Source organism: Meleagris gallopavo, chromosome 14, assembly GCF_000146605.3.
Source record: "Meleagris gallopavo isolate NT-WF06-2002-E0010 breed Aviagen turkey brand Nicholas breeding stock chromosome 14, Turkey_5.1, whole genome shotgun sequence".
Classification (NCBI taxonomy): domain Eukaryota; kingdom Metazoa; phylum Chordata; class Aves; order Galliformes; family Phasianidae; genus Meleagris; species Meleagris gallopavo.
The window spans coordinates 16,086,559-16,102,745 of NC_015024.2; the positions used below are offsets into that span (position 1 = coordinate 16,086,559).

The window sequence follows — 16,187 nt, forward strand, 5'->3', positions numbered from 1 at the left end:
GAATACAAGAACATAAAACCTATACTTTGATTCCCAATTTTTGATTTATGAAGCAGAGCACAAGACACTACTTAAGGAAAACAAGCACGGAGTATCAGTGTAGGCAAGACTAGGATCAAACCTCTCTCCATAAACAGCTGCTCATTTCAGATAGGTAAACAAAACCAACCATTCATGCTTTTTGCTGATAGCAAGATTCCAAAAAATCTGCTCACACAGTCTTAACTCCAGCACACTCAGAGAATTACCCTGACAATTACCATGACTTAATTACAGGTAAGGAAATAAAAAAATGTAAGCCTTCGTTACTGGTATCAAACAGTGGCAAGAATTTGACCAAGATCAGTACGATGACTGATGAATACAGTCCAGCCAAGACACATTACTGCCCAAGTGACATATGATTTAAGCAATGAAATGAGAACTGAGTGGCTAACAGAACAAGTATTTCCAATGCTTGAATCTGTCCTCACCAGAAGAGCGTTAGAGAGCTTACACATGCACAGCCAAGGAAGGTCGTGTCATACTGACTGTACCAGATCCTGTCCTTTAGACAGTCCTGTCAGCCCACCAAAAGAGCAGTGTCTGCTATGTAATACAATTCTCAGATATTAGGAGCTTAATGCTTTCCATAAAGTTACCTTGAAGTGTGATTTGAGTCGCTTGTCTTTGTTGTAGTGTTCCCAGACTGTATGCTGTTTGCTTCACTAGGAGGATCTTTCACAATATCTGACTTTGGTCTGTAAGAATGGGAAGGAAGAGGGGAGATTGTGTTAGATTAACATTCAAATCAATCAATCAATGCACAGCACTGCTTAAGTCACGCCACATTTAACACTGCATCCTTGAAACTTACTTAGTCTTCTTGTTAGTGTTCTTCTTTGTGACGCTGGGACTGATTTCCTTCTCCTTGTCAGGTTTTTCTTTATCTTGTTTTTCCACTTTCTCCTTCTTCTCCTTCTTGGGTGGTGGTGGGGTTGCATACTGCTGGGCAACTTGCTGTGCCACCAACTGAGAGTTTATCCTAGGTTTTCTACAATGATAATAGAGAGATCTGTAGTCAGACTTTATAAAGCAACAATTACTTTACAGAAAGCACTGCAAAGATTTATTTCAGCAACTGGGGAAGAATACCTCACTTAAGAAATAGCACATGGATGCCCTCATTTCATGTTGAATACTACTGTTGCTACCAAACAAGACACAAGTGTTCAAATTAAGAAATGCTCCCAACCACTGTTCCACCATTTTCAGCCTCATCTAATGCTCTTAAGTATAATGCTCCCTCTCTCCCACCCATTTCATGAAAACACAGCCCAAACTTAGACAACAGTGAAAAGCAGCTTCCAAGAAGTTGCCAACCACACTGCACGGGCTACTCCTCAACAGAAGGAACAGAGGTAAAGACAAAAGTCAGTTCCCTGATAACTATCAGGCTCCAGCTGTATTTTTTCAAATGAGTTTCTGGTGCACTGATGCAGCAAGCAGTACATGTAACAAAGAACAAGAGAAGGTAACTGAGATGGCTTTGTCCCAAGTGCCAGGATTGAAATTCACAGAAAACAAACAGGCATTCAGCACCCTGTAGGGAGAAAGGCTGTGCCAGCCCCCAGCACGTTGTCCTCACACCATTGTCTGAAAGCCCTGAGTGGAGCTCTGGGATATATACAGTGTACCCTTGGGTTGAAAGAGAAGCAAAAGAGTCAACTCCTCCAAATCACAGTGAGGTCCTCAGCACAGGGCAGGAGGAATGGCTGCTCACCATCACAGCATGTGGCAATCCAGGGCAAGGCACCAGCTTATGCCATGACTGCCACAAGAACTCGAGTCTGAGCAAGGACACCAAGCAATGCACAGGTCAAGCAATGCACAGCAACACAATTCACAGGCTGGAGGCAGGAAGAAAAAGGGAACACAACAAAGGTAAGCAAAATGTCTTGCAAAGACAATTTCAAATTATGATTTATAAAAAAAATAAAAATAAAAATAAAAACCACCAAGGCATGCAAGAACCTGATGCTCCCACAGTCCCAAGTAATTCATACCTTGGTTTCTTCTGCATTCCTCAACCAAACTGGTCCAGTACAGAGCAGTACCATTACCCCACAAAGACCTACACCCTCCCTGTGGCTTTGGAGGGGAAGGAAACAGAGCTGTCAACTCTATTAGGAGCTGAACTCTAATTGCAACAGTTGTTGATGCTTGTCCACGTTGTTACACTGGTTACAAGCACAGCTCAAGCTTTATGCAGGTTAAGGAAAGACTCTCAAGGCAGCACACAGCTGACACCTGCACCAACACGGGGACAGTGGGAACTACGGGGAGCCACGAACCCCACACAGCTCCCAGGTTGTTTTGAACCTGCCTGCACTGCAGTTACACCACTGACTGCTGCTGGAACCCTGACACAAACCCTATTAGCCTGATCATCACCTACATCATTAATGCCGCCCTGCTGATTACCTGCTCCCTGCTCTTTGGTCCTGCTCAGCATTACAGGGCACAAACCCAAGGCACTACAAGCACCCAGGAGGAACTCGTGGCTGCTGCCCTACAAACAGGGCAGCCTGGTCAGCCTGCTCCAGCAACAGGCACCACCAACCTCCAGAGCCATCTCTTGTGTGGCTATTCTTCCTACAAATGTATGTTGAGCCACATCTACCCTAACACTTGATTTCACAAGTTTTTGCCACGTCTACAGGCTGGAATCGGGGTAATCTATGGTAATCTACCATCACCATTTGCATTTTTCATGCAGTACAGAAACTATTATGCATTTTGTGCTACAATCTGCACGTTTTCTAGAGAACAAAGAATCTGGATTTCAGCCTTCAGTAAGTATGGTGTACCAATAATTAGCTCTGCAGATCAGACCAAGCAGTTCCCTGTTCTATGCAACAGTTTATAGAACAGCAGAGGTGTTCAGCTCCCTGGCACCTAGAATCCTGGTATACAGCAATTTCTGTCTGCTGACTGTGAATAAGCATGCAACAAAGCCTTCTGTTATTCAGAGAAGTTACTCAGATGCAGCCACATGCAGCTGGCAGCAGCAGCTTGTCTGAAGCAACCTGCTGACCCATCACTCTTCCAGGAACAGAAAATTATGACATTTTTCCTTGCCAGCAGCTAATTCAATTAAATAATAACAATAATAAAAAAGGATGTTCATGCATTGTTTCCTGATTTTCACTTCCTATAACTTAAAAAGTAACGTGAAAAGTCTCAAGCATCAAGGAACCTTGAAAGAAAAGGCAAACACCATCTCCCTGCATGATTAACCCCACAGCGTGGAGCTGCCTCCCGTGCCACGCTCACAGCAATCTGCTGTTTACCCAGGCAGGTAAATCAGAACCTCGGGCTCTGTGTGGGAAGTCCCAGCTCAGGAACCTGAGAGCACCACTTTCCACATCTCTCTGTTTTTAATTCTGTTGCTGTTTGTGATGTAATTCTCAACCTTCACAGCTACTGAGATGTAGTTCACGTTGCTTGAATAAAGATTTGAATTTTAAAGGGGAAATTACTTCTTTTTAATGAGTGGCCTTAGTTGATAAAAGAACACAAGTCAGAACACCAGTTCAGCAACTGGCATAATAGCAGTAATAGCAATAGCAGTGACCAATGCCTTGCAGTCAGGCCCGCAGTGCTGCCCCAGCCAGGACCTGCTGGTTAGAGGCCCTTCACAAGAAGCCAAACAAAGCAAGCACAACAGCATGTTTCCAGCACAGCAAGCCATAACCATAGTAACCACAACCAAAGGATGTGTATGCAGTACCCCAGCCTCGCTCCAAGCACAGCCCTGTCCTGCAGCACGCCGGCTGCTCAGCCTTCCAGGAGCAGCAGCAGCACTGCTGGGTGACAGCCCACACTGGGCACCACTCACCTTGCCTTCCTGAGTGCAAGCAATGACATAAAGCCAGTGGGAAGAACTACGTCTCTTCCCATGAGGGCTACAACAACTTTGCATCCTTTCCAGAACATGAACTCATAAAAACAGAAGGAACCCTTTTTGCTGCTTGTTTTTTTTTTTTTTCCTTCTAAATTTCTTTTTCCTTTCTTTTCTGAACATTACAATGTGGCTGAGTGTCCCTCACCCTAATTCTGTTTCCATCTGGCACTTTTTTTTTTTTGGCACCCTCCAAAGAGAATGCTTCAACTCTAATACACCATTATTATCTAAATGTAAGTTATCACTCAAGCAGAATAACCTGAACAGAAACTTAAAGCCCCTTCCAAATTTTCTGTATGACAGAGAGCCTCAGAAATGAGCATTAACCATTTTAATCCCAAATCTGCTCACCAACTTGCTGTCCGTAACATGAAAACAAATCATACAAACCATGAACATCAGGCAACAAAAATTAAACCTCATCTCAGCCTCTTCTAAACAGAGCACCAATATCTATCTCATCATTTAGTCCAATGTCATCACGCACACAACACAGCTAACAAATCCCAGTCTCCACAATAAATGTCTCTGAAGAGATGCAACACTGCATAGTGGTCTCAAACACATCCAAGTTCCAGGCCAGCAACAAAAAGGGCAGAATTACTGTAGTGATGCCAACAGCTGAGCATAAGAACAACTTGTCGATGCAAGTGTCCAGGACAAGATGGTTTCCCTTTACCTGGCATTAAGTTACGCTTTGCTTGGGCAATTTCTCCCTACTTAAGGTGACAGTCTGGGTAAAGAACCAACTGTGAAGTTGCAATCTTGATGTGACATAAATGAACACTGCCTGAGTTTTCAGAATCCAGTGACAAGAATTGGCCTCTCCCACCCTAAAACTAAGCACAATTAAACTATGCTTTCAAAGGTGCATTGAACCAATTGCTTCACATTAATTATAGTGTTCAACTGCAGCTGACCACAGGAGAAAGTATTTGCAGCCAAGAAATTGTGATTCATGAGAAAGCTGAACAGATTTGGCTATTTAGAGTATGATTCGGGCACCCAGGTCTTCACCTCGTGCTGCACACAAATACTCCCAGCTACCACAGAACATCTCAAGTTGTAAGGGCCCCACAAGGAGCACTGAGTCACACTCTTGACTGCAGAGAGAACCATCCTACCCCTCCTGTAACAGAGCTGGGCTGTACCCTGGGACTGTCCCATTAAGTGACACTGCGTGAGACCAACAGGAAGCACCCAAAGCATGAGTCCTTCCACCAAGGGCTCCCACAGATTGCTGTGCTCCCAGAACAAGAAAGCACTGTACTCCTAAGGTTCTGCCAAGCATCTCCCAGTGCACTTCCTTCCATATCTTCAGGCTCGCCTTTGGAAAGTCGTTTCAGGGCTGAAAATAGAGCACAAGCACTGCACACAGATCACACCACGCGTTCAACATGTGCTATTTACTTGGAGCTGGATTTGCAGGGGGATAAAGGAGGATAAGTCTCACCGTATTTTTCATGTGACCCTAATTTCTGTATCTGTTTGGGATTTCTCTGATCCTGCTTTCTCGACACATCACAAACCACCCATCTCCTGAAGGCACAGCGTGGAAACCGCAGCCTGCTTTACAGCCACAGCAGCACACACGGGGACTCCGGCAATCCCAGCAATGTGGATCTAATTATAATTGCTCTTACTTTCCTACAACTCTGTTATCAGAAGAATGAAAGTAGCATCAAGTGGGATTTCAGAGTCAAAAGCCTCATGTAACATGAAGTACTGAGGATTTGGGTAATTTCATGCTGTTCGAGCTTTGATGCAAGTGGTGATACAGCAGACCTCTGAGAGGCTCTCTGCTTCTTTTGAGGAAATCTGTTTCATATGCAGCGCAGTGTAAAGTTGAAGTACATGATTATTTTAATAATCCCAGCAACATGAGTGTCTCTCTGCTCAAAGGAAAAACGGGACTAAAAGTATTGATGTGTTTATGAAACCATTAGTGCCAGAACAATGGTACAGTAATCCCACTTGAGAGAAATTCTGCAAGAGAGGTTAGGAACCAACCCGTGGACATATCCAACAGAAAAGAATAAAATTGCCTCCTTTAAGGAATGTTACACCTGGAAGAACCTAAACTTTAGAGAAAGTAAGCCATAAAAACAACAGGATGAGCACTCCATGCATGTGTGTATTCCAGCTCAGTTGTGGTGACCACACAGCCTTTTTCAGCAGCAAGAAAAGAGATGAATGGACAAATTGCCCCTAGTGTACAACTACACAGCATTAGAGGAGCTGTGTACAGACACCTGAGGTTCCCCGTGTAATACAAGACCACAGGACAGCAGCAGTACCAAGAACGAAAGCTCAAACAGCAAGAAACATATGACTGAGCAGTACTCTGTTGAAAGAAGGGAGTTTTCCTTCTGCACTGACTGTTTGAAGTAGATGTTTAAAAATAAGTAAGTTAACCCAAGGAAGATCTAATTTTGGGTTGCAGGTTTGGGGTTTTCATGAGCAAGACACAGTTGTGCCTACGGGGAGGACAGGCTTTGCTGCGAGCTGGATACATAAGAACACAGCAAAGCATTATGTACGACTTCCAGCGTTAGGTCTGAACATTTTAGAAGGAAAAAAGTGCAAGAAAATAATGACTTCACACACACAAAAACCACTGCTCACCACAGAGTACACAAAGTCCATTTAAAAACGCATGGCCACCTACGGCGAGTTTCCAGCACACCCTCAGCGACTGCCAAGCGCCCACCTGCTGCCTCCTGTGTGCTCTGCAGCAAAGGGCAGCGATGTGCAGATACAGCACAGCCAGGACTGTTAAGGCAACCCTTCCCTTTTCTTCTTTTTTTTTTTTTTTGTTCCTTAGATTAAGAATTAAAAGGTTATTAAATTAAACGCAAGCACTACTGGAGAAAGCATTTACTGGAAGCTGCCTGCTTGCTGCCCATCCGTCACTCTGTGGTGTCAGAGGCTCTTTCAGTGATGCCTGCAGGAACGTGCAACTCTTAAGTCTTATCAGGAGCCTCAGCATTGGCTTTTTCCTTACTATTTGGGCATATTTACAAATCATGATGCTCACCAGCTGGAGAAGGAGCTCAGCAGCAGGAGTATCGGCATACAAATTACACTGTGAGGATAAAGCCAGAGAGCGGGGATGTCTGAGGAATGGCTGGAGTATTTGTCACTGCAGAAGCACCCTTACAGCTCTCCCTGAAGTCCACCTGCTTGCCACCAAGGGACAGAGCTCCAAACCCCCGAGCACAAAGAGCAGCAAAGAGAGCTCCTGCTGCACTCAGGAGTGAAGAACCATCCTCGCAAGGTCCTCTGCAAAACTGCTCTTTGAGAGTAAAACCCCTCCTTTTGCAACAACTTAAAATTGTTTTTGCAGGGAAGAAGTTCTACAGCAGTGGGAAAACTGTGCTGTCATACACAAAACCCACAACCGAGTTCATACAAAACCAGATGCAGCCATAAACGTAAAAACGCGACCAAGTCTGAACTTGAGATGATGGCCCTGAGATCACTGACTCTTTTTCCTTAGGCTATGTTCTTTGGTCACCAAAACTGCAAAAGCTGCAGCACTGTTGCTTCTGGCACCTCCATCCAGACACACCTCACTGCAGAACTACCATATGATCCCTGATTTACAACTTCTAAAATTGTCAGGGAAAATTCACTGATCTCAGCACAAAATTTACTCGCCTGCTATCACCCAAAGGATGATAAAACCAAAGCGATTTCACTCGCGTGTCAGAAATAAGCTGCTCTCACTAGCAAAAATTGGAAAACAGTTCATAAAGCTGGCAGCAACCACAATGCGTGTAATAAAATACTCAGATTTACAACAAAACAATTCCTTGAATGCTCCTTCCTTTTGGACTCGTTATTGAGCTGTGTGTAATCCTGTGGAAAGCAAACAGTCCCCCAACTTGCTATCCTGCAGCAAGGTGCACCGGCAGCACAAAGGCTGACAGCTCTGTGCTTATAACAGCTGAGCCATTCCTCTGGAGTCCCCGTGTTGCAGAGCTACCTGCAGTGCAGGGATGTGCCAGTTCACTGGTGTGAGATCGTGCTGTGCTCATGGCACAGCAGCACTCCGTATGCTTGGGGAAAAAAAGACTTCTCTATCATTTACCAGCCAGGCTCAATTCACACAGCAGCACGATGAGACGCTACCTGTTCTACAGCAGATGCTGAGCAGTCTCTGTAGGCCCTAAATCTCCAGGGATGCCATGAAAAGGAGCCAAGTGAGCAAGGTGGTGATTTTAATTCAGCTACGTCAGGAAGGCTTTATCTCATGAGAGACGCCGAGCTCTGCCACAGCACACTGCACAGAAACGGTTGCTGTCTGTGGTCCGAGAGGAAAGCTCCCTGCCCAGTGGAGCAGCGTGCTCTCCTAGCACTGCATGGAATACCAGATGCTCTGAGACAAGGATGCAGGCAGGCATGCCTTTTTATAAGGCAACCGTGTGCCCTAGAGCCTTGTTTCTTGTCATGATACACAACGAGAACAGAGCACAGACAGGCGAGTGAAACCCACTGTGCCTGAGCACAGCACTCTGCTAGAGAAGCCCAGGAAGCCCCCAGCTGCAGCTCTGCCACTGTTCCCACACCTGCATCAGGGAAATCAGCACTGCAGCCCCAAGAGCACCACTCTGGCTTTCAGAATTATCACTCCTGGGCTGGAGGAACTGATTTCAGTTCAGCTCTTCCTCACCTAACGTTTATTTGTACAAAACAGACCTACATAAACATACAGAAATACAATCAGCTGCCCTTCTTCTGGACTCCAAGGAGTGAAAGAGAGCAAGCTCCGTTAGAAGTTCTTTCTTTGAATTCTCCAAAACAATCCTGGTGCTCCATCACACAGCAGTGGTTATCACTGCTGAAAGCTACCAGCTCAGCCAGGAACCCGCGCCAGCTGCAAATCACCACGACCAGCCCAGCACCATCACTTAAAGTCATTTTCCATTTAAAGAGCCTCCCATCAGTGCCCGAGCAGCCTTTCATTACCCATCCCACTTAATACCCACAATCTCTCCACAGCTCACTCGCTCCGTCTCCACTGACCGAGCAGCACAGGGACTGCTGCGTGCATTATTGGGATTCCTGATGCTTTCTCCCTGCCGGCACAGAGCAGCCCTTGGCTGCGTGCCCGACCCACAGCACGCTGAGGACTGGCAGCCTGATGCAAGGCAGCAGATGAGTGTGGACACACGGAACCCAGGGCACTGCCAGCAGCTGCACAGAGCCGCAGGAGGAGGAGATGCATGCACAAATGCTGTGGTTGCCCACTCAGAGGTAAGCACACACAGCAAGAGCAGTGAGAGCACTCAGCGTGCTGCTGGAGCTCCAGGATGGTCCTGCAAGTGAAGATTTGGGGGTTAACTTTATTTAGAAGGAAGCAGCTGACCATGTGCAATTAGCAGATAGGCACACATTTAACGTTGTTCCTAACGAAGAAAGGCAATGAAAGCAAAACTGGTTTGTAGACAAATGAAGTGCCAGGAAGAGCTTTCCTGGAAATGGAAGAACACACAAAGTATCTGTGAAGTTTCACTTCCCCCATACAGCAACACACACCAGAAAGCCCAATCACAGCACACGCTGCATCCTCCCAGCCCCTCATACCCCGCATGCTGTACCACACACCAAGATCTTCTATGCTTATATCTGATGTCACATTACAGATTTCTATGAGTACTCAGAAAATTATAAAAGATTCCTAACTCCACAGCTAAATACAGGAATTTTTACGCACAGTGTTACAGAGTATTTTGCTGCTGATAAACACATGCTCCTTATTTTATAATACCAAACACAACACCAGAACTACTAAATGAAAGTCCTGACAACCATCACTGAGCAGTCAGAGAGGGGCAGGTTTGGTGCTTCAGGTGTATTCCCACACCACACCACCCAGGCACCTCAGTACCACCTGTATTTACCAATTTGGTTCATCTCCATCTAACAGTGGGGAAGCTGTGGCAGTGACTTACCCCAGGATGACTACAGCAGAAGAAAATACATAGAGGTCTTCCGATCCTCAAGATCACACCACATCAGAGATGCACATCTACAAGATTACAGAAATTACTCGTTGCTACAGATTTGCAGAAATGAGTCAGTGAGATACTACCATCTCACACTGCTTCCTCTTCTAATTTCTTCCTGGATTTGTGTGGCTAATTGTTTATTCCAAGTAAAAGCAAGCTAAAAACAGAACCATGTTCTTACTCAAATACAATGCACAAAACAGCATGCACTGCCTTAAGCAGCCAACTCCTAGGAGTGCAGATCCCCACACCGCACCAAAGCCAGGGAGAAAAATAGAGCCAGAGCCTCCCAGGTTAGCCCAGTGGTGCAACAAACCATAGAGAAGAAAAAGAGAAAATATTCCCCCCTTATCTCAATCGCCAGAGTGGCTCCCAGCAGCAGCAAGCTGCAGGATCCCATCAACAGAAGGCTTTTGTGCTGGGAGAGGGACAGCAGCACCCTGACATGTGGATCCAGTGCCCAGAAGTCTTCAAAGATTCAGTGGAAACTTAGAAAGCGGCATAGGTTTAAGTTTGCTGCTTGAAAATCATTACCTGTACTAGGAACGCTGGAGGCACACCAAGTCAAAAAGGCAGAAGCAGCCACTTACAGTAAATACTGCAAAAACAACTTAAAGAACCACAAGCTTTTCAGACAAATTTCCTCAAAACAAACAACCTCGCGAGTATCACAAAAAGATGAATGGAAATGATCGCTATGGCACAAGCACAAAGCAGAGAGCTCTCCTGCACGTGTTCATTTCAACAGCAGACAGCATTAACTCGGAACCCGCTGCCTCACTGCCTGGGATGCACAGGGGCCGGCTTTGGGTTGGTGCCTGTTTACTTTGCAGCTTCCCTGTTTACGTAGCTCCTTTCCTCTGCAGCAGCAGCCCAAGAGAGCTGGCTGTGTGCTGCTCAGTGCGGGGTGAGCAGCTCCGGCCAACAGCTACATGCGCCCTACGGCTGGCTGGCTCCTGCTGCTGGGAGCTGCTCCTCCCAGCCTGGGGAAAGACCCCATAAAGTGAGATCATTTCAGAAGCTACTTAAAACATACATTTATATGGAGCCATCCCCAAGCCTCCGGATGCCCGAGGTTGCTGTGGATATGACAAACACGGCCTGGTGTTTCAGATGGTCCATCCCAGCTGAGGCTCAGCCCTCAGCCCATCCCTGCCAGCTGGCTCCTCCTGCCCAGCACAGCGCGGAGGTCCTGCAGGGCTGGGGCCGAACCTCCAGGCATGTGTGTTTGCAGTAGGAAGCCTGGCCACAAACGCCCTTTGTAAACAAGCGTGCTCATTTTGCAGCACTGGTAGAGCTCTTCCGTGGGGATTTCCACTGCAAGGCAGCTTTCTGACACAGCACAGATCTGCTTTATTTCCTCTGGGACCTCCATGCTTGCATGAAGGTGTAAATCCAGCTTTACGGTCCTGATCTCAAACGCTCCCATCTGGCACTCCTGTCCTCATCATCGCCAACAGCAGCTCTGCACCACGGCTGCACCCTGCACTGTTTGTACACCTGCAACCTTAGCAACAGCTTTCCATCTCCCACACGCAACCAACAGTCACCAAACCCCTTCACAATGCACATAAACACCAGCAAGTTGGCTTCTTCATATCCTGCAACTCTCATACACTGCAAGCCAGCATGAGATGTTTAAGGAAAGGCTGTTCCACAACATAAGTTCACCACTTCTCCATCCCACCTGCTGCAGCAGTGCCCCAGCACACCGCAGCCCTGCAGACAAGCATGGCAGGCACCCACACCTTGCCATTCTCCTGTAGCAAGCTAGAATACCTGAAAATAAATCTCAGAAGAGAGCATTACACAGCCAAGTCTCATTAAGCTGGCCTGTCAGAAAGCAGCAGAGCATGCTTGTGCACAGAGCCCACTGGAGATGCAGGACCCATGCTTCCACAAATTACTTTTTTTTTACTGCTATATAAACAAACAAAAACCAGAGTGGTTTTACAAACACACTCATCTGTTGTTTTAATAAGACAGGCTCCAATGACAGAATTGAGCAGAACAGGTCTTCTGTCCTGGAGGCAAGTTTGAAAAGCTGTCAGTAGACAGCAATGCACAGGAAAAAGGCAGTGGCTGTGACAACAGCTTCATCTTATGCCTCTTGCGTTCAAGTCAGTCTTCTTCTCAGACATATCCCATTAAAGAAAGCACTCAGAGCTACACAGATAGACTGCATGAGAACCTAGTTCAAACATGAAGTCTGCAAAGAAAGTAGCTGTGCAACATTTAACACAGAGCTCTTATCCAGCACCTCCTTCTACCAGAGAGCTGGCTGCACCAACCTTCGTGTTCATCATGGCCACTCCTCACACACACAGCTCTGCAGCCAGAGCCCAGCACCGCTGGGAGTGCACGGGCAAGTTCAGGGCACAACGGCTGCAGTGCCCTCCTACAGCCCCAGCAACAGCCATTCATCAACTGCTGCTGCTTTTAATTCAGATTGTCTGGGAAACTCTCAAACTGCACCAGCTAGCAAAGGAAAGGAGAGACGCATATTCAAGTGTAGTGTCTTGCCTACAAAGTGACTTATTTCCGGATGTGTACAGACGGGTGGAAAAAGGACTCAGAACTCAGGGTAAGCAGTAAATCCTTAAGAGAGATGCTGTAAAGTGAGGAATGCGTATATTTCACCTAAGATTTTGTTTACTAAAGATATTCCAGGAAAAAAAAACAAAAAACAACATAGATCAGTTTAATAGGTCTGTGCTGATTTCATCTGCAACACAGTCCGTGCACTTAATCACTATTTCTCAGAACTGGATGCATGGTGGGAATCGAACTTCTTTGTGGAAACAGGTGTGAGTGTTTGTGAGAGCTGCGCTCGGCTCTGCCTCGCTCCTGTTATAAATAGAATGCAACCTTCATTAAAGCCTCTCTTCATTAAAACGTTTCAGTTGTGGGATCTATTTTGTGCCACTTGAAGCCTGACTTTAACATACAAAAACTCACTTTTTTTTTTTTTTTCTAAAATACACTTTACACAGTTGCTGAAAAGAGACTGCTTGCATAACAGGCATTATGCAATTTCCCAAATAAATAATATCCTTGCAGGGGGGAAGATTACAAAGTCCTCCAGATTTTCAAGGCTACAGATTTGGCTTCACAAGCGGAGTCTGTAAGAAGCACAAGTCATCCCCAATCCTCCTGGGTGCCCACACCCAGAGATCCCATCAGGGACAGTGCCCCACTGGGTACAAACAAAGCAGCCCAGTAGAACACTACTTGCCACCACTGTTCTGTCTCTCAAGAACACAAAGGAAGTTGACACCAGCTAAAATACTCTGGCATGGATGCAGCTGTATTTTTAAAGCTATTCTTTGGTTTGATTTACTACTACTGCTAAGATGGTTTTATTATATCAGTAAAGGGAGACCAGAAAGAAAAAAAAGACAAAACAGAAAAGCAACTTACTAGCCATCTTCGCTTCTGAGAACTATTGCCAGGACAAGTGTAGCACACTATCCTGAGTGAGATAGGAGGCCCACGCAAAGTGGTTCAGGTGCTGGAGCCTGGGGAGACCTCCACACAAAGCTTCAGCTCTGGAGCACAGAGGGATGCGGAGCTGTGCAGGGCAGCATCCATCCTGCCAGCAGCACAGAAACTACGCTTCCACAGCTGAGCTAATCAGTCATGTGCCAAACACAAGCAGCATTTATCTCCTCCAAACAGCAGACTTCTTAATTATCCAAGGTCAGTGGCAGTGAACATTGAACAAACTGACACAGGGAACCCACGCAGACCCAGAACTGGAGGGCAGCAATGCTGCATCTCAATACTAAGTGGCTCTTTTAAGACATGGGAATTACTTTCTAAATAATCAATCAATACATTTGTTAAGGGGCCAATTTTAGAAACCTGTATCAAGTTGCGCACCAGGATAATTACTTTCTTTTTTAACTAACTAATATTTGGAGTACAGTACGAGGCTTTAGACCAACTACAGTAAGCAAATGGCACAATTACACCAACCTTTTATCAGACTCCTTCAGCATTATAGCAGCAGCTCAGCATTCTGATCACTGCATCCTCAGGACATTCACATTTGAGCTTGTCACAGAACAGCAGCTACTGGGGAAATCTCAAAGACCATTTCAGTTTCCCAAAACACAAGTGGTGAGAGGCTGTCAGAGCTTAACTAGCAATGTATAACACAAAGGCGTTGCACAATTTCCCTGAAATTTCTATTCAAAAGAGCAACTACACAAACGCCCAGCCTCAGCTGAAGAGCTGTTTCATGTAGTACCCATCCTTACACAATAAAGGAAAACTTCTGCAACATAAAGGCAAACAACAGATCCAAGCCGAGCAGGATCCTCAGTTTGGTCCTGTGCTGATGAGAAGGGCACCAGGGAGGAGAATGGGAAGGGCACCAAGAGGAGCTGCCCCATGGCATGGGATGGCACCAGCCAGCAGCCATATCCTGTCCAAGCAGCTCAGCCTTCTGTCCAGTCACTGCAATGCCTCTGTGTGCCACTGAGTCCCTGTCCCTTCACACAGCAGTGCAGTGGCCTCACTCACTGCCTCTTTCTGCAGCTGGCAGTGCTGAGCATCACACAGGTGAGACCACCTCCCACCCATGAAGAAGCTCATCGCCATTCCCATGTACACCCAAACCCAGTGGGCACCACTCCATCCCTCCCTCTGGGGCCAGAGCAGCCACCAGACCAACCCCAGCACATCCTGGAGCAGTCCCACGTAAAGCCTCACACACCTTTCTTAAGTGTGTGCGTTTTATCTCCAATGTGCCACACCAAGGAGGAAAAAACAACGTCGCTATGAGTTCATCCGCTAACGCAGCAAAGATTTCCTCCTGAAAGTTATCTCCAAATGAGCATGAAAGAAATAGAAAATGGTCTATTTTGCCCCTTCTCAAGGCTCAACAAGGCTTCAGCCCGTCAGACCTCCCCTGGCAGGAGCTCCATCTGTGCCCTTTCCCCCCTCACTCCCAGCACCAACCTCCCTCACAAGCTCCAACACAATTCTGCATGCATTATTTATCCCTCTTGCTAAGTCATGCAGTGGGATAATTACTTAACTATTGTAATGCTATTTTGCAATGGCTGTACTCTATTATTCTAATTGATTTTCATGGGATTGCTTTTGCTGCATGATTTGAGTGCAAGAACTTACATTCTGCAGAATAAGAAGTTCAGTTTTACACTCACCTGTACACTTGTGAGCTGAAAATCAGTACTGAATTTTTTAGGAGAATACCAATGTCTTTTTAGCAAAAGCAATGTCAGTATATTGCTCCCATTTTTGCTCTCCCTTCTAACCACCGCAGAAGACATGGGATGTTTTTTCAGAAATCTAGTCAAGCAAAGTTATAAATCATACAGCTATTAATCAGAAAACTTTTCCCTTACAAGAGGATTTCATTGGAGTTCAGCACTACATTTGTACTCACCAATGAAAACTTTAAGCCAAAACACGTTTGTACATCTCACTTAATTTAGCACACTAAATTTCACTAAGATAAATGCTCAGTTTCAGTCTGGGAGAATTCTTACAGTAAAGAACTGATTTTCTTCAGTGCTTTCCATATACTCAACACAATATAAGCTACACACCAGAGTAGCCCAAGTAAAGATTATTTAAGCCTCTTTATCCCCAGGATATTCTTCAGGCTATACATGATTCAAGCGGTACTTGTAAAAGTTTTGTGAAGAGATGAATGGGATTTCAACAACTTCTGCCTTGAGCAAGAAATTATTTTAAGAGGAGCCTTGCTTGGAGCTGCTGAAGCTAAAACTCACCTGCCAGCTCAATGAGCAAAGGCACAGACACAGCTCAGCAGAAGGAATGTCATCTTTTTGGTCCACATGAGAAATAGGAGGAAGAGGACAACTGTATTTGTACACCAACACCAAAACCAAGAACTTCTCTCAGTTGGCAGCAGAAAGAATACACTATGAACAGATGAGACTCATTAAGAATCATGGCCCTGCAATATTTCACGAATATATTGGACTGAGCATTTTGTTTCCTCCCACAGAGTAACAAGAAGTGGCTTGGTCTTGGTTTGATTACCATCTCTGACGCGTATATAAATGCTTAAATGAAAAAATGCCAAGTTTCACCAGTCTCAGCACTGTTCAAACTTCATAGGATAGAAGGATGACCAAGGCAATGAGAAATCCAAAGAGCTTAACAGAATTTGTCCCTGCAGCTTCATTTAGGGCTTCATACAACACAATTCATTTCTTTTAAATAGATTA

General features: G+C 45.6%; 1 protein-coding gene across 1 annotated transcript in view; it reads right to left on the reverse strand.

The window, feature by feature from the left end:
- Window positions 1-16,187, reverse strand: part of RYBP (RING1 and YY1 binding protein) — a 33,360-nt gene that overhangs the window by 6,454 nt on the left and 10,719 nt on the right. The window contains exons 2-3 of the mRNA XM_010718733.2: window positions 857-1,033; window positions 642-740 (exon numbers count right to left, since the gene is read on the reverse strand). Of these exons, the coding sequence (XP_010717035.2) occupies window positions 642-740; window positions 857-1,033 (276 nt within the window). The remainder of the gene's footprint in view (window positions 1-641; window positions 741-856; window positions 1,034-16,187) is intronic.